Source organism: Balaenoptera borealis (genome assembly GCF_965194805.1).
Source record: "Balaenoptera borealis genome assembly, chromosome: 14".
In the NCBI taxonomy this organism is placed as follows: Eukaryota; Metazoa; Chordata; class Mammalia; order Artiodactyla; family Balaenopteridae; genus Balaenoptera; species Balaenoptera borealis.
This window is the reverse complement of record NC_138875.1, coordinates 25676596-25702662: the sequence shown is the minus strand read 5'-3', so window position 1 is coordinate 25702662 and position 26067 is coordinate 25676596. Positions and strand designations below refer to the sequence as shown.

Genomic DNA, 26067 nt, shown 5'->3' with positions numbered 1-26067 from the left:
AAACTCTGATCTCTGCTTCTTCAGGACAGAAAAGGCGGGTTTCATATTGAAATTGTAGCTACCCTGCACATTCTGCATGGATAAAAGCTATAAGAACAGAAAATTCACCTCATGTCACTTGTTTCTTCCAAGGGTCAAATCTCCTTCAAAATGTCTATTTTGTTTGTTCATTCTCTAGTGCCTTATTTTCATTTTATTTTGTGCAGAGTTTATAATTGTTATCTGAGGGAGTCTAAGTCTGATAAAAGCATATCTGGCTATATGAGAAGAATTCTCTCCCCATTTGTTTAGTCTTCTTTAATTTTTCTCATTAAGGTTTTGAAATTTCAGTGTACAGATCTTATGTCTTTAAAAAAATGTATTCCTAGGTATTTTAATTTTATTGGTGTTACTATTCATAGAATTCTTAATATTACTTCCATTTGTCTGCTGTTAATATTTATGAATATTTATGAAAATACAACTGATCTTGTAAAATGAAGCCTTGCTAAATTTACTTGTTTGCTTTAGTGACTGTTTTTGTAGATTCCTTAAGGTTTCTTACATAATCATATCATCTACAAAAAGCAAGAGTTTTGACCCATTCTTTCAGATATTTATGCCTCTTATATTTCATTTTCCTGCCTCACTGCACTGGCTAGGTCCTCTACTAAAATAATGAATTGAAGAAGACACAAGAATGAACATCCTTGTCCTACTTCTGATCTTAGGGAAAACATATTGTGAGTAAGTATATTCTGTTTTTTTTTTTTTTTTAATTGTTTAGCCACTCTGTGAAACAGCTTGACAGTCTCTTTTAACTTTATTTATTTATTTATTTTTGGCTATGTTGGGTCTTCGTTTCTGTGCAAGGGCTTTCTCCAGTTGCGGCAAGCAGGGGCCACTCTTCATCGCGGTGCGCGGGCCTCTTACCATCGCGGCCTCTCCTGTTCCGGAGCACAGGCTCCAGACGCGCAGGCTCAGTAGCTGTGGCTCACAGGCTTAGTTGCTCCGCGGCATGTGGGATCTTCCCGGACCAGGGCTCGAACCCGCGTTCCCTGCATTGGCAGGCAGATTCTTAACCACTGCACCACCAGGGAAGTCCGAGTAAGTATATTCTTAAGCCGTCAGTTTTTCTTAAATGTCCTTTATCAGACTGAGGAAACGTCTTTATATTTCTCATTAGCTGGGAGTGTTTGTCATGAATGGATGAATTTTTGTTAAATGCTTCTGACCAAGTAAAGTGATCAAGATTGTTTCTCTCCTTTGTTAGTGCTGTGCATTACACTGATTAATTTTTGAATATTATAAACTAACCTTGCATTGTTGAGCTAAATCTCACTCAATCATGATGTGCTCTTTGTATATTGCTGGAGTATATGTTTTGTTAACAATTTTTTAAACCTATGTTCATGACAAGTATTAGTCTCTAAATATTCTCCTTTTGGTGCCATCTTTGTCAGGTTTTGCTATCAGGGTTATACTGACCTCATAAAATAACTCTTTTTCTGAGTTTCTATGAGAATGATGTCACTTCTTGCTCAAATGCTTGAATTTACCAGTAAAACCAACTGGACCTGGAGTTTTTTTTGTGGGAAAGATTTTGATTATGAATTCAAGTTTTTTAATTGATTATAGGGCTATCCAAATCTTCCACATCCTCTTGCACCAGCCAGGGTAACATGTTTTTAAAGAAATTTGACTATTACAAATTATTGACATAAAGTTGTTTAAAATATATCCATAGTATGCTTCTAATGCCTGTAGGATCTAGCATGATAATATCTCTTTCATTTCATACATAGCTAATTTATGGTTATGGGCACTCTCTTTTTTTTCTCCATCAGCATTATAGGAGTTTATTCAATTTTATTGATCTTTCTAAATAATCAGCTTTTGGATTTATCATCTCTGTTGTCTCTTTTCTAATCATTGATTTTCTGCTCTTATTTTTATTATTTCTTCCTTCTACTTACTTTCCATTTTCTTTGACCTTTTTTCCTAGTTCCCTAGGTGACGTCTTAGATAACTTTTCTTTTCTAGTATAATTATTTAAAGCTATAAATTTCCCTTTAAGCACTGTTTTAGCTGCATCCCACTTATTTGATATGGTATAACTTGATTATCATTCAGTTGGATATGTATTCTAATTTTGCTCATGATTCTCTTCTAAATGACCCACGGGTCAAAGAATTATAATAATTTCCATTTTTAATATGTCTTGCTGGTATTAATTTCTAATTTTGTTCTACTGTTGGCAGAGAACATACTCTGTTGATTTCAATCCTTTAAAATGTATTGAGACTTGTGCCCTGCAAATAGTCTTTCCTGGTGATGTTACCAAGAGCACTGGAAAAGACTGTTATTATACTGATTTTAGATTTAGATCTTCTATGCCTTTACTTACTTTTTTGGTCTAATTGAACTCTCCAACTATTACCACAAATTTGTCATTTTGACCCATTAATTCTATCCAGTTTTACTCATGTATTCTGAAGCTTTTTTTATTAAGTAGATACACATTTATGGTTATGGCTCCTCAGAGATATCATTTTATAATCTTCTGACACTCTCGCTTCTGCAAAAGGTCACCTGTCCTTCACATCATCATTCCCCGGTATGTAACATGTCATTGCTCACTGGCTGCTTTCAAGACTTTCTCTTTCATGAGTTTGACTATGATGCACCTAGGTGTGGTTTACTTTTCATTTATCCTTATTGAGTTTAATGAGGAATCTGACTCCATTCTTGATATATGACTGTTAAGAGTTTCAAGTCCCATCATGTCCTCATCCCCTCTGCCTCAAATCTGAGCAAGCTGATAAGGAAGCCCTTGGGGCTGGTGAGAATTTTAAACCAGGCAAGTTTGGGCACACACAGGAGTGCAGGAATTATCACCCCAGCCCCACGTCTCCTGTCACTCCTTTCTCAAGTAATTTTTGGACCACTTTGGGAGCCTGCCCTGCTTTCCCCAGAAAGCCTCATCATATGAGCAATAATCTTTTTCATGCCCTTTCAGTATATGTTTGGCTTCATCAGTCTCACATCAAAATCAAACTTGGGGAGCGATCCACCCCACATATAGTTCACACTGATTAAGCACATACTATATATCAAGTATAGCACTAAGTCCGTACACATATTGAATTACTTAATCTTCCAACAACCCACAATTTAGGCAGTTACCGCATTTGACAAATGAGATAATGGAAGCACAGAGATCAAGTGACATGTCTAAGGTCATACAGCTAGCAAGTGGCGGGGAGAGAGACTGCATTCTTAATTACCAGCACTATTCTGTCTCATATAGTTTACTAAAAATAAAAACATAGCAAGACAAAATTAAAACAATAATTTTGGTATAGAATCTCTGATAAGTAAAGCATTATAGAATGTGCTTAATTATAAAAACTAGAGATTTCACTGTAAGAGTTATAATTTCTCAGGAAAAAAACCTCTTTGGACAAGGAAATTAGTAGAGCCACTCCCAAATTAAAATAGGGGGAGACAATAAAATTTCCATAGAGTCCAATAAGATAAAACTGATACTCTTCTTCTTCGGTTTGGAACAGCTCTTTTTAGAAGCAGAAGAAAGGACCAAGTAATGATTGGAAAAAATTTTTACCTTTCCCTTTAAAGTTATGTTGAAAACACTACTTTAAGATCTTGCTAGATGTTTCTACTGCCTTTGAAAAATAACAAAATATCTCCCACACAAATAAAATAGTCCCTATCATTGAAAAGATTTAAATATCAGTTCTAAAAATAGTTGCTCAAAATATTTCAAGTCCTTCCAAAAAAACAGAAACTTTTACTTAAGAAGAAAAAAAAAAAAAAAGCTAACACCAAAATAGGCTCAGGAACATTTATTTTAATAATATAGCTGATGGATTTTCTAAATTTATTTTAATACATATTCTCTGTTTTTAACAATTAAATAGTATCCTAAAAGACAAAAGAAATCCTAAGAGAAAATATAAGTACATGGTCATTCCAATCTCTTAAATTAAATGCATAAAACATAAAACAAGGATCGCACTACAGAATAGAGTTCTGTAAAAACTCAACTTATTAATCACACATTTTTATAATGTTGTAGTTGGTTGTAAAATAAGGTGTTTTTTTTTTTTAAACATCTTTATCGGATGTTAAATTGCTTTATTGGATGTAAAGCATCTAATTGCGTTACAATGGTGTGTTAGTTTCTGCTTTATAAAGGAAAGGTTTTTTAATCTGACAATTTTAATATTAGCATCCTACAAAATAAAAATTAACTCACATTTGTATAGCACTTTGAAGTTGACAATGTGCTTTTACATGAAGAAGTTAAAATGTTTTATAAAGTTAATGCAAATTATATAAGCCATCACATAATAACTATTGGGAAAAATTATTTTAAGTTACTTAAATTACTTTTCATTATAAATTTTTGTTCAGTATGTGACTCTGAACTTTTACAGCATCCTTAACACAAATATAGCCTCCCTTTAACCTCCTCTCCCCCACTGGCCTAGCAAACATGGAGTAAACTAAGTTAGCGAAAAGCTATATCCTCTTCTTACGTAAGTTAAAAAGCGATAAAGATAAGCAAAGTTCATAAAAGAAAAAAGTCTGAGATGCAGGAGTTAATCAAAACTTATATACTTTAGTTCTAATTTAAGCACTATTCATGATCATAGTTTCGTAAGAGTCTCAAGACAACCATTTCACAGTGCTTCCCATAATAACCCAAAAGCAAAGCTGAAGTAATGTTGGATTTTGAGAACAGAGATTAAACTAACAGTTCAAGGGAAAAAAATGTGATGGTAATAGAAGAAGACTCTAGTTGTAATAAAATTGTCTCTTTGGAAATAAAGCATCATTGGATAATTTAACAGGTATATGGTCAGATGGTTTCTGTTTAGAAAAAAAGTTCTGTTAAAATGCTACATACTTCATGCAGATGTAACATTCCTCCATTCTCCCCATATAGTCTACCTGTCCCCAGCACCACTAAATTTGGATTCCCAAGTTTTCAAAAGGAGAATATAGACAGCTTATTTAAAAAGCTGGATTTGTTGAGTCTTTCCATATCATTACCCTCAAGCAAGCTTCTGTCAAACTGTTTTCCTCCTTTCTGCGTTAAATTTCAAAAAGACCCTATGGCTGTTCTAGTCACACCCAAATAGATTATATATATATATATGTATATGTATATGTGTATATATATATATATATATATATATATAAATATATAAATATATATATATATATAACACAATAAACCTCTTGGCAGAAATTAAAATTTTACTACCCTGATCTAAATCAAAACTTTATTCTCTCATTCAATTTTGCTAACTTCACCTCTTCCGGGGCTCTCTGTTACTTTTAAGGGCCCTGTAGGTTCTGGAACATCAAGAAGAGGGGGTTTTAGGGGAAGAGGGAACAGCCTTATAAGGTCAGAAGCCCACATGCAGCCTCTTCCCTGTAGTTAGTTCCTGTTGCAGGAATTTCTCTGGCTGTTTGGCTTGGGTCACTCTGACTTTCCAAGTTGAGCCTCTTGATCTTTTCAAGACAAGTCAACTTCAACTACCTTAGTAAACTCCACCTGGCCCATGGGAAAATTCTTGCACCTTTGATGCACTGCACTGTGAACGTGCAGACCATTCCAACAGTGCCCTTCCTTCATTCTACTGATGCAGGAGCAGCTCCAGCTGCTCTCTCACTTTTTAGCCTTTTTCAGGTGACAGTCAGGTACCAGTCTATTTATCTCCCAAACCTCATGTCAAACTGAGAAGTTCCCTGAAGCCGCTCAATTTGGATGAAGAAAGGGGAAATGCCACAGAATACCCTCCTCTCTCCCAAGTTTTCACATGGGATCCCTTCCACAAACTCTTGTATTTTATTTACATGGCTCAGAGGTCAGTGATGGGTTAACTGTAGCAATACTTGTCTCAGCTAATCCTTTCTGCAAGTCCTGCATGAATGGTATAGCACCTCAATTCTCAGTGTAGGTTACTTGCAATCAGTTGTTCTCAGATTTCGGGTCTCTGAATAAATATCAGAAGAGTCCCACTTTCAAAAGCTGTTACAATTTTGCTTCCAGGTAAGACATAAGCAGGTCATACAGGCTAATGTTCCCTACTGCAACAACTAGGGGGAAAAAAATAACAAAAAATACTTATTCAAAGACAATGGAGAACTATTAAAGTAATGAGATCCAAATGAACAAAGACTGCGAGAAGAGAGAACACTTTCTGGTGAACTGACAATTGTCTGTCATTTCCTTCCCTGGGGTCGGGTCACCTGCAGATTCTAGGTACAGGCTGAGCATCAGGCTCGGTCTGGGAAGAAAAACTCTACGAAGAAAATAACACAGTCAAACTTTTGACAATCACAAGATTCTCCTTCCTCAAAGGCATCTGCCTGATTTTAAAAATGCAAGCATCAGGAGGCTCAAGAGCCAAACTCAAACTATGGAAGAAGAGTAGAAGTGAATCTCCCACAGCGTTTGAGGGAGTGGATGACAGAGACCTGCCAGGCTTTTAAGCAAAATCCCAGGAGAATCTTATTTGCAGAAAAGGTACGTGCCAGTGTAGACTAAATCAAATTAAAATGGCAACCAAGCCTCAACCCAGCTCAATCCCTGAGAAGATTAAGGTGATCCAGCCTATCTACCTGACAGGGGAAAGCATCATTTGCAGCATCTATAATTCTCTTGTATGCAATATATGGCGTACAATCAAAATTACACAGCACATGAAGGGGCAGGAAAATGTGATGATAATCAAAAGAATGAACAGACAATAACAGAAGCAGACCTAAAGATGATCCAGATATTAGAGATGACAGGGACTATAAAATAACTACTATAAATATATTAAAGAAAATTCAGGAAAATAGAAAAAACAGGTGAAGAATTTCAATAGAGATTCAGAATCTATAATATCAAAGGAACATACTAAAAATGAAAAATATAGTATTTTAAATTAAGAACTTACTGAATATGTTTAACAGAAGACTGAACATAGCAGAAAATCGGAGCAGTAAACTCAAACTTAGGTCAATAGAAAATATCCGAACTGAAAGAGGAAAAACAAAAAGAATGTAAAGAACAGAGCATAAGAGACATGTGGACCCAGTCATTTCAGTCCAATTACCAGGTAAGATTTAACACAAGATTGAAGAATATCCTAAACTGGTGTTTTACTACTAGTTTCCATCTTCACAGTCTATGTGTGGTACTGTCAATTTCAGGTCCCTTAGATCAGTGGTCCCCAACCTTTTTGGCACCAGGGACCACTGTGTGGAAGACAATTTTCCCACAGACCGGGGTGGGGGGGTGGGGGAGCTGTTTTCAGGATGATTCAAGCGCATTACGTTTATTGGGCACTTTATTTCTATTATTGTTACACTGTAATATAAAATGAAATAATTATACAACTCACCATAATGCAGAATCAGTGGGAGCCCTGAGCTTGTTTTCACTTGACACTCACTGATAGGGTTTTGATATGAGTCTGCAAGCAATTTATTATGGTCTCTGTGCAGTCAAACCTCTCTGCTAATGATAATTTGTATTTGCAGCCGCTCCCCAGCACCGCCTCAGCCCCACCTCAGATCATCAGGCATTAGATTCTCATAAGGAGCACACAACCTACATACCTTACAGGCGCAGTTCACAGTAGGGTTCCTGCTCCTATGAAAATCTAATGCCGCCCGCTGATCTGACAGGAGGCGGAGCTCAGGCGGTAACACGAGCGACGGGGAGCAGCTGTAAATACAGATGAAGCTTAGCTCACTCGCCCGCCGCTCACCTCCTGCTGTGCGGCCCGGTTCCTAACAGGCCATGGACCGGTACCAGTCCATGGCCCGGGGGTTGGGGACCCCTGCCTTAGATGGTAGTGGTACATTTACTCGTATCACCAGCGGGGACGACATAGGCCTGGAAACACTCTAGTACAAGACAGGCAGGAGAAGGAGCAAACAATATAGTTCAATGTTGTCCCCAATAATAATGATCTTCCTAGAATGTGGTTAGTCACATAGTCTGGGCAAGCTGGAATGGTTCCAGATAAGACTGGAAAGAGACCAAAGATGTTGAGAAAATAAAAGATGGTTATAATTTTTTAAATGCTTATTATTTTAGCTAGGTTGATTCTAAGTTGAGAAATGAATTCTTTAAAGCCAATACGTTACGTGAATGGGACAAGAAAAGTGGGGATGATGCTTGTTGCATCGAGCGTTAAATTTAAAATTATAGATATTAATTAATCTGGGTAATAATCCTATAATTTTATAAAGGAACCTAGGTCCTAGGGCAGGTGGATGTTTTCCCTGATCAGGTAAATGATAAAAATGCCCTACAGAAGAATATATCATATACACAAAAGGGCTCTGAATACCAGAGTCCTAGAGCATGAGCTCCCTCAATAAAAAAGAACTGTAAATGTAGGCACCAGATAAAGGTTAAGGGTCTTAGCAAAGCGTCTTTCAAATTGTGTTTCACAGGACCATAGTGAAGTGCTCATTACAAGCGCCTTCACAACTTATACACAGAACATATAGAAAGAAAATGACAAGTTGGATGCTGAGGCTGATAATCTCAAAGTTCTAGTTTGCATTTATAAAATGTTTCATTGTTTTGATGAATTGATTTTATAAATAAATGTTATACTAAATTATGATAGTTGTCTGGCAGAAATGTTAACTAAGCAAAGATAGACAATACAATTTAATGTGAGTTCTTTTAGAAAACCTGGAAGGAAAATGAAGACATGGAATATCTGTGACTATTTCAAACAAATCATACTCATGGCTGTAGTGCTTTATAGCTTACAAACTAAACTTAACATTATTTCAAAGGACCCAAAAATAGTACTGTGAAAGAACTCAAATAGTACCACCCGTTTCACAGATGAAGAAACAGTCAAAAGTATAATCACATGCCTCAGGATTCACATTCATCAGTACTGAAGAAGCTGACTCAAAAACAAGTCATCAAACTTCAAAGTTCTTTCTGTCATAGTATTCCATATATATTATCTCATACACACACACCCTCACACACACAGTCTATATCTATGTGTGAACGAGGGAGAGAGAATTATTCCCTTCTGAAATAACAAAAAAGCACTAATTTAAGAAGAACTGAAGGATACTATAGTTTGGTTTTAAAAGACTTCTCTTTAATTCTTCCTGGGTTATCCAGAGAAGTAAAAGGGTAGTAATACAAAATCAAAAATAAAAGTTGATAATCTGCATAAAGTTTATTTCAATTACTCTGATATTTAAAAATTTAGAAGATGAAAAACAAAATCCAAATGTTAGTAACAGCATTAACAAGAAACATATCCTGTAAGGATATATAAGACACTAGTAATACAACTAGGTGAGGAGATGGGTGACAACAAGAGGGGGAGGGACACATTTTTCCACTGTATAATCTGTGTTTGAATTTGGAATCATGTACATATACTACTTTGTTTTAAGGAACATACTTTTCGAAGGACAAAATATAAATACATTTATTAGAATGTTAAGAAAATGAAAATATAATTGCCCTTTAACAGAAAAATTGACTTAATTTAAAGGGTAAAAAAAGCGAAGCCAAGAATAGTCTAAGTATTGCCCAGAAGTTATTTTTAAACATTTCATTGGGCTTCCCTGCTGGTGCAGTGGTTAAGAATCTGCCTGCCAATGCAAGGGACACAGGTTCGAGCCCTGGTCCGGGAAGATCCCACATGCCGTGGAGCAACTAAGCCCGTGAACCACAACTACTGAAGCCCGCACGCCTAGAGCCCGTGCCCCGCAACAAGAGAAGCCACCGCAATGAGAAGCCCACACACCGCGACAAAGAGTAGCCCTGGCTCACCACAACTAGAGAAAGCCCGCGCGCAGCAACAAAGACCCAACGCAGTCAAAAAATAAATAAAAATAAATTTTTAAAAATTATTAAAAAAATAATAAAGTAAAACAAACCATAAAAAAAAAATTTAATTATGCTGACTGCAAAAGTAAAACATACTTTCATAGATAAATATTAGGGAAAAATTACAGGACATTTCTTTTTTTAGGTAATCCATAAATAATCACTATTAACAATTTGATGTATTTCTCTAAAGTTTCAAGATTAAGTATTAACATTTTTGGAAGTACTGCTTTATCAAGTTAAGAAAATTCCTATTTCTAATTTGTTAACATGAATACTGAATTTTATAGAAAGCTCTTTCTAGATCCACCAAGATCAGAGTGTTCATAAATATAAATACAGAGTATCTTATATTAATGGATTTCCTGTAGGTGAATCATACTAGCATTCCTGCAATAAACCTTACCTAGTCATGATTTTGTGGTTTTGTTTTTATAATTCAAGCTTTTTCATTTATAATTTTTGCATTTGTTTTTATGAGTAAGATTGATATAAACTTTACTTTTACTATTCATTTTCAATTCTGGTATAAAATGAGTTGGGTAAGTTTCCTTTATTATTAGAGTTAAGGAAACTGTGGGTTAGGATTGGGTCTCTCTAATTCTTTGCTATTATAAACAATGCTGAAATGAACACCAGAAATCTTGGACCATATTCCTGATTATTTCCTTAAGATGAAAGATCAAAATGTAATTATACGGTCAAAGTACCACCTTAGGAAAGCCCTTATAATTTATGTTTATGAAAATAAATTCTTCATTCTTACACATTTATGTACAATGGATATTATCAAATTGGCATTTCATACCTCACAGCCACTTGTTTTAAACTTTACAAGCTCTCCATCCCCACTGCTGTTTGGATTTTGCTTTACTGTAGATTAAATGCACTGAAAGTCATTTTTTCTTCTTCTGACTGATTCATTACCTAAATATCAATTGCCATTCTGATTTTATGACTGAGTTGTCCTCCATTTGTTAGTCTCAAAAAATTGAGATGGAAAAGCTTCATGAAACTTTATCCTATTCAGCTCATTGTAGCTTAATAGGTTAAGATCTACCCATGAATCACTTTGTGTCACCACATAAAACAGTAAGAAGGAAGCAGTGACACATATGGGTAGTAGCTTCTATCCCTTCGGAGACAAAGCGATGAAGGCAGAGTTAATTATGTGAGGGGGATGGGAGGGACATAAAGTCAGGACTATGTTTCTATCTGCAGTTTAGTCCCACTCTAACATTAGAAGATGGGGGTTGGAGGAAAGGAAACTGTTAAGAAGAGTCAATGAAACAGGTTTTTCTTAACAGAAAACATTTGTCATTTTAAAAAATTAAGTAATTTATGTTTCATGTTCATTAATACATGATGAATACATCAATACCTTAAGGTATTTTATTGACAACTTATTTGCAATTTTAAGTTAATAAGCTTACAGTAAATCCACCATGTATTACATTTTAAATAATTTTGTTTAAGCTATGGTTCGGATTCCTCCATAATGGACCCTTTCCACACCCATTCCCCACCTTTTACAGGTCTATATAATTAAGAATTGACTGAATGTTTAAATACATTTAGTAGTTAAGAGATGACTAATAATCTGACACAATATAACTGTTCTATTATTAAAAACAAACTTTATAAAATATATGGCTCCAAAATATAGTGCAAGAAACTTAAGTTTTTTGATAAACAGCCAATATTAACAAATCTACATTTCTTGAAATATTAGAAAAAAAAGACCACCAAATTAGACAAGCAAGTTCCTAAGCTTCAAGGAACTTCTAAAGAGTGAAAAACAAGATACTGGACAAGCGCCACTTCACTTTCATTACTCAGGTAAAAGTGCGGGGAAAAAAATCTTTAAATGATGAAAAAGCCCTAGAATATGAAAAAAAAAATCTCTAAAAACTAGACTGTAAAACGAAGACTGGAAAATAAGGAAAAGAAATTCGACTAAAGGGACTTCCACAGTTTAAATAGAAGGTCTATACATTTCAATCATGAGGCTGCTTCCTACTGTATCTCCTTAAGAGACAGGACTGCATGACTCTCCTCTCAGTTCTGTTCTGCCAACAACCTCACTGCACTGGCACCAGAGCCCTAGATGAAGCTGTGCAAAAGCATGGCCCCCTGTCTTCCTGGATCACACAGCTCCCTTGGATGAGGAGAAAACATACTAACTGGTCTCCCTGTCTCCACTCTTGACAGTCTCACAACCATTTTCCTCACTTCTTTACCTAAGACTCTTTGACAACTCCCCCATCACCCAATCACACTCATGTTCAGTGTGAACCCCCCAGCGCAGGATGTGGTGCTTCCTCACTACTACACAGCCTCTGAGTCCTGCCATATCCCACCTCCCACCTGACACTCCCAGGACCCCCATCACCAGTCCTCTCAACACCCCAGGGTCACTCTGGATGAATGGAGCTTCTCCTGACTAAATTCCTCCTTTACCTCCACCCAACTCAGGCACCAATATTTCTCCAGGAGGAAATTTTCCACAAGCCACAGAGGAGGGAAGGGTCCCCACTTTGGACACAGCTCCCTAAGCATACAGCTTTCAGAACACCTCCTGCACATTATGAAATTATCTTTCTTATTTTTTAAAGTTTACCTCCCTTACTAGGAAGTAAGCAACTCAAGAGCAAAGACTGTATGTTTATAAATGTTTACTGAACTGAAATACCAGGCACTATACAATGAAAAATGAACACAAAAAACTTGACTTATTCTTAACCAATTCATCAGCAAGTCCTGTCAGTTCAATTTCCAACCAAATCCATCCACTTCCGGTGGCAGCACAGCCTCCATGCCAGCCCAACCTCTGGCATTTCTATTTTGGACTGCTTCAATAGCCTCCTGATTTCCCCGCTTGCAGACCACTATACCATACCAGTCTACTACACACACATGTGCACACACACACCACTACACCACTACCCACCCCCAGCCCCAACCACGTGTGTCCGGCAGCCAGAATGATCTTTGTAAAAATATAAATGTAAAAAATTCTTTAAAAATGGATTAAAATCTGAAAATCCACTTAAAAATCTTATTTGCTTTCTATTACACTGACACTAAAATTCAAACTGCCCTACGATGCCCTCTATGATCTGACCCTTTCCAAGTTTTGTACTCATTTTGTATCACTCCATCTCTACTGCGATACAGTTAAGTCCTCCAATACAATAAGCTATGTCCTGACTTGGCATCTTTACACTCACTCCTTCCTCTGCCTAGAAGACCTCCCTCAGCTAGCTGCTACTTCTCAAAGCTCAGCTTAAGTGTCACAATCCCATCCAAAGCAGTTTTACCCCTCAGTCGTCGTTTTCTTTGTACTCATTACCATCTCAAATTAGATTAATTGTCCACTTGTTTACTGTGTACATCTATCCCTGAGGAGGGCAGGAACTTTGAGTTTTGTTCATACTGTATCTATCCCATGTGCTTAAAACCAGTGCCTTGTACACAGCAGGCATTCATAAACACTTCTAAAACGAAAGAATAAACCAGGAAAAGTGACTCTTATTTAAGAAATACATGAAACAAGTGAGGTAAAAGAAATGGATAATTAACCTACCAAACAAGGGAGGAAACATTCTACTGTTAGTATTTGCAAGCAGACACGCTGGTGTTATTAGGATCTATTATCAACAAGCATCCAGAGTGTATTTCCCAAAACTCATTAGAAACGTGTCAAGTAGAATGGTTTTACGTGCCATATGCTAGCCTATGTGTATGACACCGAAAACAATCATTTTTAGAAAATGCTATAAACTGACACTCCCGCAAACCCTGTAATGTGCACAACTACAGTAGTACACATTACAACACTTAAAAACCACTTGCTACTTTATTTTAAAAAACAGTATTTCTGGGCTTCCCTGGTGGCGCAGTGGTTGAGAATCTGCCTGCCAATGCAGGGGACACGGGTTCGAGCCCTGGTCTGGGAAGATCCCACATGCCACGGAGCAACTGGGCCTGTGAGCCACAATTACTGAGCCTGCGCGTCTGGAGCCTGTGCTCCGCAACAAGAGAGGCTGTGATAGTGAGAGGCCCGTGCACCGCGATGAAGAGTGGCCCCCACTTGCCGCAACTGGAGAAAGCCCACGCACAGAAACAAAGACCCAACACAGCCATAAATATATAAATAAATAAATTAAAAAAAAAAAAAAACAGTATTTCTGACAGTGGTACTGATCTGTAAATGATTAAATTTACACTAATAAAACTTCAACCTCTTAAGTAATAGGTCCTTCTAATACAAGAGGTAGGTCTTCAAGACAGGTTCTGACCACCTATGGCACCTAGGAAGCTGTCTCACATACCGTTCTTTGTTAGAAGTAATGCTGCAACTCAAGCAAAAACTATATAAAATTCATCACAATGTTAGCAGCCTCTGTTAACTCCTTACTGAAGTTCTGACCAAGGGAGAAAAAAACTGTCAGTCACTACGGCACTAATGATAGAAAAATCTTTGAATCTTTATTCAAATGTCATTCAATCACAGAAATTAGGATAACATACAATGAAGCATTTAGGCAATGAAGGTAAATAAAGACAGTGAAGATAAAAATACAATCTAAGTATTTTATTTTGCTTGATTAAACCTTCTCACTGTTCAAGAAAATGCTTTGTAAAATAAACAAGTCTTAACGAGTCAAACAAAATTAATATGACAGGTTAAAAATAGCTGTCATATTTTAAAAATCACTATTGACAGGTCACTTGAAAGTAACAAAATTTCAATAACTTCCCTTCAGATTCCTTTAAGCAATTTTCAACAGTTTGGCCATCAAATTCCTGATCTAACAACACTTACCTTGGTATGGTAACACACTTAGTATTACAATTTTGAGTGGTGATGGCTTTCTCAAGCTCATCTAATCGTCCTGTTTTCTTTAGCTTCTTCACCAAACTTTTAACTGCTTTCTCACACCACTTTTCTTCCTGTCCATTCTGCTCTCCACCACCTGCTCCTCCAGATCCACCAGCTGATTTTTTCCATCCCAGTAGTCTCTTCACAACTGGTGGAGTGAATGGCAAGATGGACGACATGTTCTTACCAAAGGCAGCGATCCACTCTAAGAAAATATCCTCCTTAATCTAACCTAGAAAAGATATGGAAAGGATAATTTAGAGGTTAACTTTACAATCAACTACTTGTTTCAACACAGTATCAAAAGCAAATTACAGAATGCAATAGAAATTCAAATTATTTCTTTCACAACAGACATTCAGAAGTTATCTTTTTCACCCCTGAAAATGACTTTACTAATTTAAATGAACTGTGGAAACAAATCCTTCTAAAAACAAGACAGTGTTATAAGTAGACAAATATAATAATTTTGCAAGTAACATCTTTTATCTTTATCAACACTGGACAAGTTTATCACTACCCATACTACTTTATTTTTAACTTTTAATAGTATCAATAAAATATCTTCACCAAAAGAAAGTTTTCCTCACTTTTTAGAATTTCAATCTATTCTCAAAACACGTAACAAAAATATTTTTAAAAATTTACAAGCTCAATATCCCCAAAGTTTTAAAGTTTTATAACCAAGTATCATAAAGTAAAATGTAAAGTTATAACAAGGGAAAAGGCATGAAGTGTGAAGTAAACAAGAAGAATAAAGACATAGGGACTTCCCCGGTGGTGCAGTGGTTAAGAATCTGCCTGCAAATGCAGGGGACACGGGTTGGAGCCCTGAGTCCGGGAAGATCCCACATGCCGCGGAGCAACTAAACCCGTGCGCCACAAGTACTGACGCTTGCGCACCTAGAGCCCATGCTCTGCAACAAGAGAAGCCACCGTACTGAGAAGCCCATACACTGCAACGAAGAGTAGCCCCCACTCGCCCCAACTAGAGAAAGCCCACGCGCAGCAACAAAGACCCAACGCAGCCAAAGAAAAAAAAAAGTTAAAAAATATAAAAATAAAGAAATAAAGGTAAAGAGAGTCTGTGAAAAAAAGATTTGGTTCACTTTTACCACCCCTTGAGAAGACTTTTAATTAAACCTCTTTTAAAAAATATTTTCATTTATATCTAAGTGACAACATGCATAGGGAGTAAAGTCAAGTATAGCTCCTCTTCTCACACCAAGAGAATCTTTTAACTTTTATTCTTGCTATTTATACCTCAGTAATGGTATCCCTTGAAATAGCAAGTTTAGATATACCTATCGATTTTTCTACAGAAAATGAGGATTTACACCACAACCACTTGCTTTCCTCCAACCTTAAAAATAATTATCTCCCAGGTAGTTTTGTACCTGATGAGATTAGTAGTTAACTACTGTATAATCATGTTTCCCTTTTTATACAACTCTTTCCTTTCCCCAGAGCTAATTACTACAAATTCTTCCCACACCCTCCACCAGCCCACTTAAAATTTAATGTCAATGGCTTTAATCTCAAAGTAAGAGATAAGATAATTTACCCTTGAGGACAGAACTGGAGAGTTCAGATTTGAGAAGAATGGAAAACATTTTGAAAACTAGCTCTGAGAAATACGGTAGAAAATCAGCTAGGGTGAAGTGAAATAACAAACTTTATCAGGTATTTGCCAGATTATAAATCAGGAAGTATTCCATGAAGGAGTTCCACTTCTAATCAGGAGGTATAGAGTCACAGTAGACCATCACTTTCACCCTAACTATCAAAACAAGACAGAAAAGCTATAAAATCATGGTTTTTCTGAACCCATCAGAAAGTTTAAGATGCAAAGTAACCTAAGTGAAACTAAATTCCAGAAAGTTTTGAGTCTTGATAGAAGAGGAGCCCACAGATGGTCTCTTTCCTGGTGGAGTGGCTAAGGAGGAATAATCCCACCACAGTGAAGGTAAGGAGAAATCAGCCTAAATTTTAGTACATTTTAACAGTAACATGTAGGCTGACAAGACATATTAGAATTCCAAGGATTCCACAGAGCAAGTCTGCACCACTCAACCACTCAATCCCACAGATCTGCACCAAGCTGGCCAAAATATGGCAAAGGTTGGAAGACAGGGCAGGAAAGCTAAGAGATAGCCTAAGAAGCTTAGGGTCTTCCTCAAATGCCCTGAGGAGGTGGTTGGGGGCGCGGTGGGGGGGTGGTGGTGAGATGTGAGAGAAATCAATCCAAGAGACTCCAGACATTCAGCTGCCAAGGGCAGAGGTGGGACAAGAGAACTGAGACAGAAACTTCCATGCAGATACTCTGGAAATTGAACTACCAAGGCTGGGGTAGGAAAGGATTGCTGAGAGAAAGCACTGGAAGGTATTACTCATACAGAGAGATCTCACTAGGCACAAAAACCTGGGGTAAGACTAGAGAACAAAAAGAACTCCAGAATGACCAGGAAACCAGCAGCTAGGCTGTAAAGCAGAGAAATCACCCACGGTTCAGAAAGCTGATGGCTCAGATACAAAGCATAAAGAGATAACTGAAATTACACTAAGACAACAAATACTGCAGAAAGTAAAGTCTTAATCCTACTCTCAAAACACTTGAATTAATCAAAATAAAGTTGCAAATAAGCCCAGAACTAGCTGACTATGCACACATCTTGTTGACTTAGCCCCACAAGAAATGATGGGCCATTTTGGGGAAGTAGATAATACATACTTCAACCTGTACTGATTTTACACAAACAATCAGCATTCAATCAAAAATTACAAGACAGAGAGAGTAGCAAACCAAAGTCAAAAGATGGAAGTACTAATATAATCAGATCAGAGAGGGCCTAGATTTGGGGATTATCAGACATACTTTAAAATAACTATGATGAAAACTGATGGAAAAGAAAGACGACATGAATAATGAAATGGAGAATTTAATCACAGACATTGAAGCTATAAAAAAAAGATCACAGGGAAACATTAAAAATGAAAAATACAATATCAGAAATTAAAGATTTCTTTAGATGGATTTAAAAACAGACAGAAATAAGCTCTGAATGTGAAGACAGGCCAAATTAAAATGCCCAGATTGAATCATGAAGAGAAAAAAAAAGTGTGGAAAAAATCCCAGAACATCCAAGACCACATGTCAATTGGGGTTTAAGTGGAGTGTAATTGGGGTCCCAGAAGGAGATGAAAGAGAGAATGGGGCAGAAAAAGCTTAAGAAGAGATAATGACCAAAAACATTTCAAAAATGATGGCAGATATCAACCCACAGATGGAAAGGAAACATACAGTAGTCAATCTGCTGAATATTAAAGATAAAAATAAAAATAATGGCTGAGTGTCAGCTAGGATGGCAGTTAAGAATCCCTGGAAAACCCAGACAAAAGGGGAATCTGCAGTCATTCACAAGCTCTTTTCAAAGGCTCGCAAATGAGTTCTCTTGAAAAAGAATGGCATGGGGCAAGAGAAGGGAGAGAGCTCCTCCCCTTTAAGTGGCACCTAACATGAAGCAAAAGCCTTCAACCAGGAGAGGAGATGCAGGAAAGCCTCCCACACCCAGGGCCCAAGGAAAGTTTCCCTGCCTGAAAGGGAAGAGTAAAGCAAAAGCTGTGTACTACTTGGGAGGGTGGGGGGAGCAGAACCTATTTGCCCCACTCCCACATACAAACAAGCCTTTCACCATGTAACATAACCACAGTCTACCCTTAGAGGAAGGCAGGAAACACTGCCACCACCAGTGGCAGACAAACATACCCTGATGCTAAGGAATGAATAGAAAGCAAAGCTATCGATATGACAACGGGCCAGGAGCAAGAAACTGTCTTTGGCCCAAGATCCTGCACTAATACAAAGCAAAGGTCTGCTACTACTAGAAGGAAAAATCCTTAACAAAATATTAGCAAATCACACCCAGTAACATATGTAGAAAAAATAATACATCATCACCAAGTGGGGTTTATCCCAAGGAGCAAAACTGGTTTAACAGTTAAAAAAAAAAAAAAAAAAAAAAAAAAATCAAGCACCTCATTTACAGTATACAGGAGAAAATCCTTATGATTCTCTTAACTGATGCAGGAAAAAAAAAAGCATTTGACAATGTTAATTTAGTATCTATCCATGATTAAAAACTCTCAGAGAACTAGAAATAGAAAAGGGGAAGAAGTTCTTCATTCTGGAAAACGACATCTATGAAAAACCTAAAGCTAGCAACATATCTAATGATGAAACATTAAGTCCCTTTCCCTTATAAGTGAGAATAGACAAGGATGTCCACCGTCACCATTTCTATTCAATAACACACTGAATGTTCCAGCCAGCACAATAAGGCAAGAAAGAAATAAAAGGCATAAAGACTGGAAAGAAAGAAGTATATTCTCTGGTAATATGACTGTCTCCATTGGAAACTGCACAGAACCTACAAAAACACTAGTAAGATTAGGAAGTGAATTTCGCAAGGTTTCATGATAGAAGGTCAACATAGAAAATTAAGCGTATCTCTACATACAAGCAAAGAACAAATGGAAAATGAAATTTAAAGAAATACCAGTTAAAACTGCAACAACAACAAAAAAACCTATAGGTCAATCTGAAGAAAGATACTCAAGACCTCTATACTAAGAACTGCAAAATATTGCTAAGGTAAATGAAAGAAGACTGAAATGAAGAGAGACCATGTTCATAGACTAGAAGACTCAATATTATTTAAATGTCCATTCTTCCCAGTTTGATATATAAATGTAATCCCTGTTGAAATTCCAGCAGGATTTTTAAAAAAGAAACTGATATGCTGATGCTAAAATTCCTATGGAAACAAAAGAGATCTAGAATAATAAAACCAATCTTGAAAAAAGAAAAAGGATTTTTGAGGACTTATACCACCTTATTTCAAGACTCAACTGAAAAAACCTTAGTAATCAAGAGTATAGAGTGGGCATGAGAAAAATAAAGATAGTGAAATAGAAGAGTGTCCAGAAATAGACCCATACATATACAGTCAACTCATTTTCTACCAAGGCGCCAAGTCAATCTATTTTCAACATTTTTTCGACAGCTTTTCAAAAATATGGAAAATAGTAAGCCTCAAGCACTATCTTATACCATCCTCAATAGGAAAGCAAAATCTTAATTAACTCTTAGAGGAAAACTCAAAATACTTTTATGTCCTTAAGACATAAAAAACACTAACCACAAAAGAAATATAAATAACACAAACCTCATCAAAACTTAAATGCCTGCTTACCAAAAGACACCATTAAAGAACGAGTAAGTCACAGACTAGAGAAAAAATATTTGCTATAAATATTTGAGATAAAGGGCTACTATACAGAATACATAAAGAACTGCAAGTCAAAGAAAAAAGTGAACTCCATTTTTTAAAAAATAGGCAAAAGACAAATTACAGATATTGCATGAAAGAGGATACAGGAATGGCCAATAAGCACGTTAGGAGGTGTTTAATATCAACAATCTTCAGGAAAATGCAAATTAAAACCACAATGCATTTCACACCATCTAGAATGGTTTAAAAATATTCTGACACTGTCAAATGTTGGTGAAGATGTAGAATATATTAGTTTCCTATTGCTGTTGTAACAAATTATCACAAACTCAGTGCTTTAAACCACCACAGATTTACCAAAATGAGTTTCAATGAATTAAAGAAAGTCAAAGTATACTCAGGACTGTTTCCTTCCAGAGGGTATGACGGGAGAATTTGCTTCCTTGCCTTTTTCAGCTTTTAGTGGCCTCCCATATTCCTTGGCTTATGCCCCATTCCTCCATCTTCAAAGCACATCACTCCAATCTCTGCTTGCATTGTCATACTGCCTTCTCCATCTCAGGTCAAACCTCCCTCTATCTGCCCTCTTATAAGGACACTTGTGATTACATTTTGGGCTCACCCAGATATTACACAATAATCTCCCCATCTCAAGATCCTTAACCACATCTGGAAAGTCCCTTTTGCCATATAAATAATATTCACTGGTTCTGGGGACTAGGACCTGGATGTCTTTGGGGACCATTATTCAGCCTGACATATGTAGCAACTGGAAATGCTCATACCCTGTTGATGTGAGCGTAAAATGAATGGTACAGTGCCTTTGGAAAATAGGCAAGTTCCTAAAAAGTTAAACATACATCTACCCTATATCACAATTCCACTCCTAGACATATTCAAGAAAAATGAAAACTTAAGTTCACAAAAAAAGACTTATACAAGAATGTTCATAGTAGCCATACTCATAATGGCCCCAAACTGGAAAGAGCCCAAATCTCAGGAAAACTGAAAAAAATAAAACAAACAACTGTGGTATATTCATACAATGGAATACTGCTCAGGAACAAAAATGAGTGAGCTACTTATACACTTCACAACATGGACGAATCTCAAAAGTATCATGCTGGTCGGTGCTTTGTGACCACCTAGAGGGGTGGGATAGGGAGGGTGGGAGGGAGGGAGACGCAAGAGGGAGGAGATATGGGGATATATGTATAGGTATGGCTGATTCACTTTGTTATACAGCAGAAACTAACACACCATTGTAAAGCAATTATACTCCAATAAAGATGTTAAAAAAAAAAATCATGCTGGGAAAAAGACACTCAAAATATATACTGATTCCACTTATGACTTGCAACAACTGGGGAAACTAATACAGTGACAGAAGTCAAATGACTGTCTCAGGAAAGGGGAGGGACACAGAGAAATGCCTGGTCCGAGGCACAAATACCTTTCTGGGGTGATACGACTGTTTTCTATCTTATTTTGAGAAGTAATTACATGTGAGTACACAATTATCAAAACTCACAGAACTGAAAATTTAAAGTTTGGGCATTTACCAATGTAAATTACAATTCAAAAAAATTAAAAAGGATCTAAACAAATACACTAAGAAGTTTCAAACAAGCAAAGTTAAATGGACTTCTTTATTTAAGAACTTATCAGACCTTCAATATGCCAACGCATACTGTAAGTTTCAGAAGGGAGGAGGTGGCAATTGACCAAAGATGTTAAGTAAGCCAACAAGTGTCTGCCCACAGCTTGGAGGTGAGCCTCTGCAAGCACATCTAGGTATATGTTGGGGAACAGGGCTGGGGATGTGGGAGGGATTTTTTTTATTATTTGAGAACAAACAGTGAGAGCCCAAATGACATCCAATCACAAACTTATCTGGGGCAACCGTGGCAAGGTTGCTGCAATAGAGGTATACATTTACGTAAAAAAAAAAAAAAAAAGTTCGTGTAATTCTCAAAAAAGGACTTTGAATTCTCAAAAGACCATTCTCAAAAATAGTCTTCCAAACTGAAGATACTTAGGCCTTGGTACAGTTTGCTAGAAAATAATGGTCACAACCTAATTAATAATCATATTCATTCCCCTCAAAAGGGAAAAACAATTAACAGGTCCCAACCGCAATTCAGGAGACTGTCCCAAGGGTCTCCCACAAGGTAATATAGCATGCCAAATTTCACAAATTTATTTGGCCATGGTAACCCTTTTATAGGGACATCTCTGGAATTCCACATAACAATGCTGCCCTGGCACCCCTGATAGCCCAACTGTGGTTTAGATGCTAAAAATCTGAAAGGAGCCAAAAAGCAGGATTATGTGACTTTCTTTAGCAATACAGCGGAAATGGTGGGAAAGTGAGGTTTGCCCAGTTAGGAACTGTAAGCTAAGTAAAGAACAGCAACGAGAACTTGACAGTAGGTAGCACCATTAAGCTGTCTAGAGTGGGAGATGCTATAATAACACACATAAATAAGTATATATAAAAATGCCATATATTATAGTACACTATAGTGAATACTATAATTTAAAAATACTATAGTATATGAAACTACAACTTGACAAAATAAAGCAAACACACAAAACTACATCAAACACATGTAATAATCCACCAAAGTAGACATTTGCAACTACCAGGCAGCAAAAGCTGTATTTGGCTACCTTTGACCTCTGCTGAATTCCTACTCTGTGTCACAAAGCACGCTCTAGTGGAGCCAGCTATATAAACCTCAATACCATGTGACAGTCTTATCCAAGCACAGAGAACACGCTTATTAATTCAACCTTTGGAAGGGAGAGGTATCACAAAAGCAACACACAGCAGAAGTGCGAATAAAGAAAGAGAAAGAGAGAGAGAATATCAGGCAGAAAGTTCAGCAGGTTTTCAAGAGACAGGAAACGTTTTAGGAGTTATCAAAAAAAATGTAGGTACTACAAGAACTCAGAGTACAAGGAAGCAACGTGGTAGGAGAGAGGGGAGAGTGAGGCAGCCCAGTTTAAAAAAATGAAGACAAGTTAGTGCTAATGCTAGTATTACTTCAGTGATTTCAGAAACAATTCACATATGTTATTGGCCAAGTGGATGTGGACAGTTTAGGGAAAAGGAGGATTCGAGGATAACAGCCACTAACCAATGTAACTGAGCAGTGTGGAATGATGCACTAATCCCTATTCAGAACACAGAAACAGAAGCAAATCTGAAGGCTAAGGTTACAAGGTCAGTATTAATACATGGCTTTACGTAAGTAACTGTGTTCATCACATAACCAGGGAGCAGCAGAAAATACAGCAGAGGCTCAGGAGAGAGGGTAGTCAGGGCAAGAGAGCACGCCCAAGCAAGGCAGAGCTAGTCCTGTGGAGAAGGCTTGGATTCTGAGGGCTCCGCCGGGCGCTGTTTCAGCCCCACACCGATTTTATCCTTAAAACAAAACTCTTCCTGCATTACACGAGGGATCCCTGTTCCTTGCGAAAAACTGACAGAACAAGCAAATATAACAAGACTCTATCTAAAAGTGCCTATAACTTTAGTTTAATTAATCCACCCATGAGAATTCAGCCTAGGAAAATGAATAAAAATTAAACTTTTATATATGCAGCAAAAATGAAAGGGATTCCCAGTGTTAGGAAGAATCTGAGTAAACAGGTTCTCTGTTAGACTTCTATTAGGCGAAATGTTTCTTGTGAGTTAAGATGTATTCTTGGGGATCTGAAAACTTTCTATAAAATCTTAAAAATTTTTTTCTTCATGGAAATGAAAACATGAAAAGTTTACGCCTATTCTGGGTCATCTGAATAACCTCATGACCTAGTATTGCCACATGATTTCAATGTCCCATGTCTTAGAAGAGCAGTTATGACCACTTTGGAACTATGTGTTCATTTAAAGTTACCAGCCTTAACTTGTCATGTTTTAGTAATCATGGCTCGCTGACTCCTGGCTAATTATCCCTGGAGAATTTTTCAATTATGCAATAAAATACTTTTCAGTAATGCTGATAATACACTTTAATTAGTTGAGCATTTTAAATAGCTAAGGTATCATATTTAGCCAATAGTTTTGAAACGTAAACAGACTGAGTTTAGGTTTTTTACAAGGTATCGATTTCTCCATGTTCCAAGTTGAAGACAAAATGGAGTAAGAAAATAAGAAAATTAGATTTATGATCAAGTTATCAAGATGTGAGTCATTTACATAATATACAGATTTCCTTCAATAGTGTGGCAGCAAGCTCTCTACTAAAGTTAGAAATGTTTTCCCAACATCTGCAAGAATTGAAAAATAAGTTCAGATACTAACTCTGTTCGTAATTCCAGCTATAACTGATACTTACACAATGCAAGTTTCAACAGAATAGGAAGACTATCTTTACAGCTAGGTAAGAAAGCTTATCAAGTGATACCTTAGTAAAATTGGGATTCCAAGATTACTCACCGGAAAGTTTCAGTTAAGTAAGAGGTCTGATTATCCTGAACTAGCAAATAAAACCTTCAAGTTATTAATAATTGTAAAATAGTTTTGCAAATAGCATTCTCTACATGTCTTATTAAACTACGGTTCATTTTCTTTGCAGAGTCTTCAACTTGCTGTTCTTTGCGTACTGTTTTTATTCTGATATAAACCCTATCACTGAATATGTATTACAAAAAAAATCTCCAAATCCTTAGAATGTTTTCATTTTCTTACATTGTCTTTTAGTATATACAAATTTATATTTTAATCTAAAATCTTTTATGACACAACTTTGCTTCTTTTTAAAACAATCCCTTTCTGCACCCAAATACAGTAGGAAATAATTTATTGAGTGCTTACTCAATGACATGTTAGTGTAATAGTCTGGTAAGCATTAACTCATTAAATTCTCATAAGAATCCAGTGGAGTGGGTACTATTATTTACCAGTGAGGAATCTGAGACACAAAGAAATACCCTGACTTTATAAAGATATTGCCCCCTCTAGATATTCTTGTAGATATTTTAGATTTGCCTTTCACATTTAGGTGTTTAACTTATCAGGAATTTCTTTTTAAGGGTTGAGATGGCAATCTAAATATCTCCTGTAAGGACAGCCTATTTTATCAGCACCATTTATTAAACAGCTTATCTTTTCTTTACTAATTCAAAATGCCACTCCTGTCACATACCAAATCCCTATAAATAAATGTCTGATTGTGGACTTTATATTCTGTTCATTGGTATGCTTGTTCACATCTACACTATTACTACTACTACTGCTTTCAAGCAAGTTTTGATACCTACAAGGTGAGCCCTCCCTCATTTTTCAAATTTATGTTAGTTATTTTAATTTGAGCTTGTCAAATTCCACCAAAACCCTATAGCACTTTGGAAGTCTGATGAATTTATATTAATTTATGATATTGAGTATTCCTGTGTATGAAAATGAGATATTTGCATTTATTTTGGACTTAATACCCATCAATAAGTTGTCTAATTTTCTGCACATCTCATTAAATTTGCTTATTCCTCCATCTTGGGTTTTACTGTGGCTGGAACGTTTATTAAAAAAAATAAATAAATATTTCAGTCATACAAAAAAATCAATATATTGAAACACCCTTGGATCTCCCATCCAGCTCTGTCAACTCTCAGCATTTTGCAGTATTTGATCAGATATAAGAAATAAGACATGATAGATGGATATAGCTGAAGTCTCCTATGAACACCTTTATGATCCCACTCTCCTCCCTCTTGTTTCTCAGAGAGTCACTATCTTGACTTTCCCCCATGGTCATTAAAGGGTTTTGATACATATGGTATCCATACAATAAAGTTTTGCACATTTTATAAATGTGTGTCAAACTTTTAAACACTGCTCATGTAACTTTGCTTTTTTCACTCAGTATTATAACTATCCATGCTGATAGTTATAATACAGCATATATTATAAATATATAATCCTCAACTCTAATGCATTCATTTAGCTGTCATATACCACTCCATTACATGACTCTATCACAGTTCACTGTCTAGTC

The 26067-nt window shown here is 36.5% G+C and overlaps 1 protein-coding gene across 5 annotated transcripts in view; it reads right to left on the bottom strand.

The window, feature by feature from the left end:
* The window catches only part of SMAD2 (SMAD family member 2), a 107731-nt gene that overhangs the window by 65620 nt on the left and 16044 nt on the right, over positions 1-26067 (bottom strand). For all 5 annotated transcript variants that reach the window (XM_082354602.1, XM_082354604.1, XM_082354601.1 and 2 more), the window contains one exon: positions 14718-15006. In XM_082354602.1, coding sequence (XP_082210728.1) covers positions 14718-14953 — 236 coding nt within the window. In that variant the 5' untranslated portion in view covers positions 14954-15006. The remainder of the gene's footprint in view (positions 1-14717; positions 15007-26067) is intronic.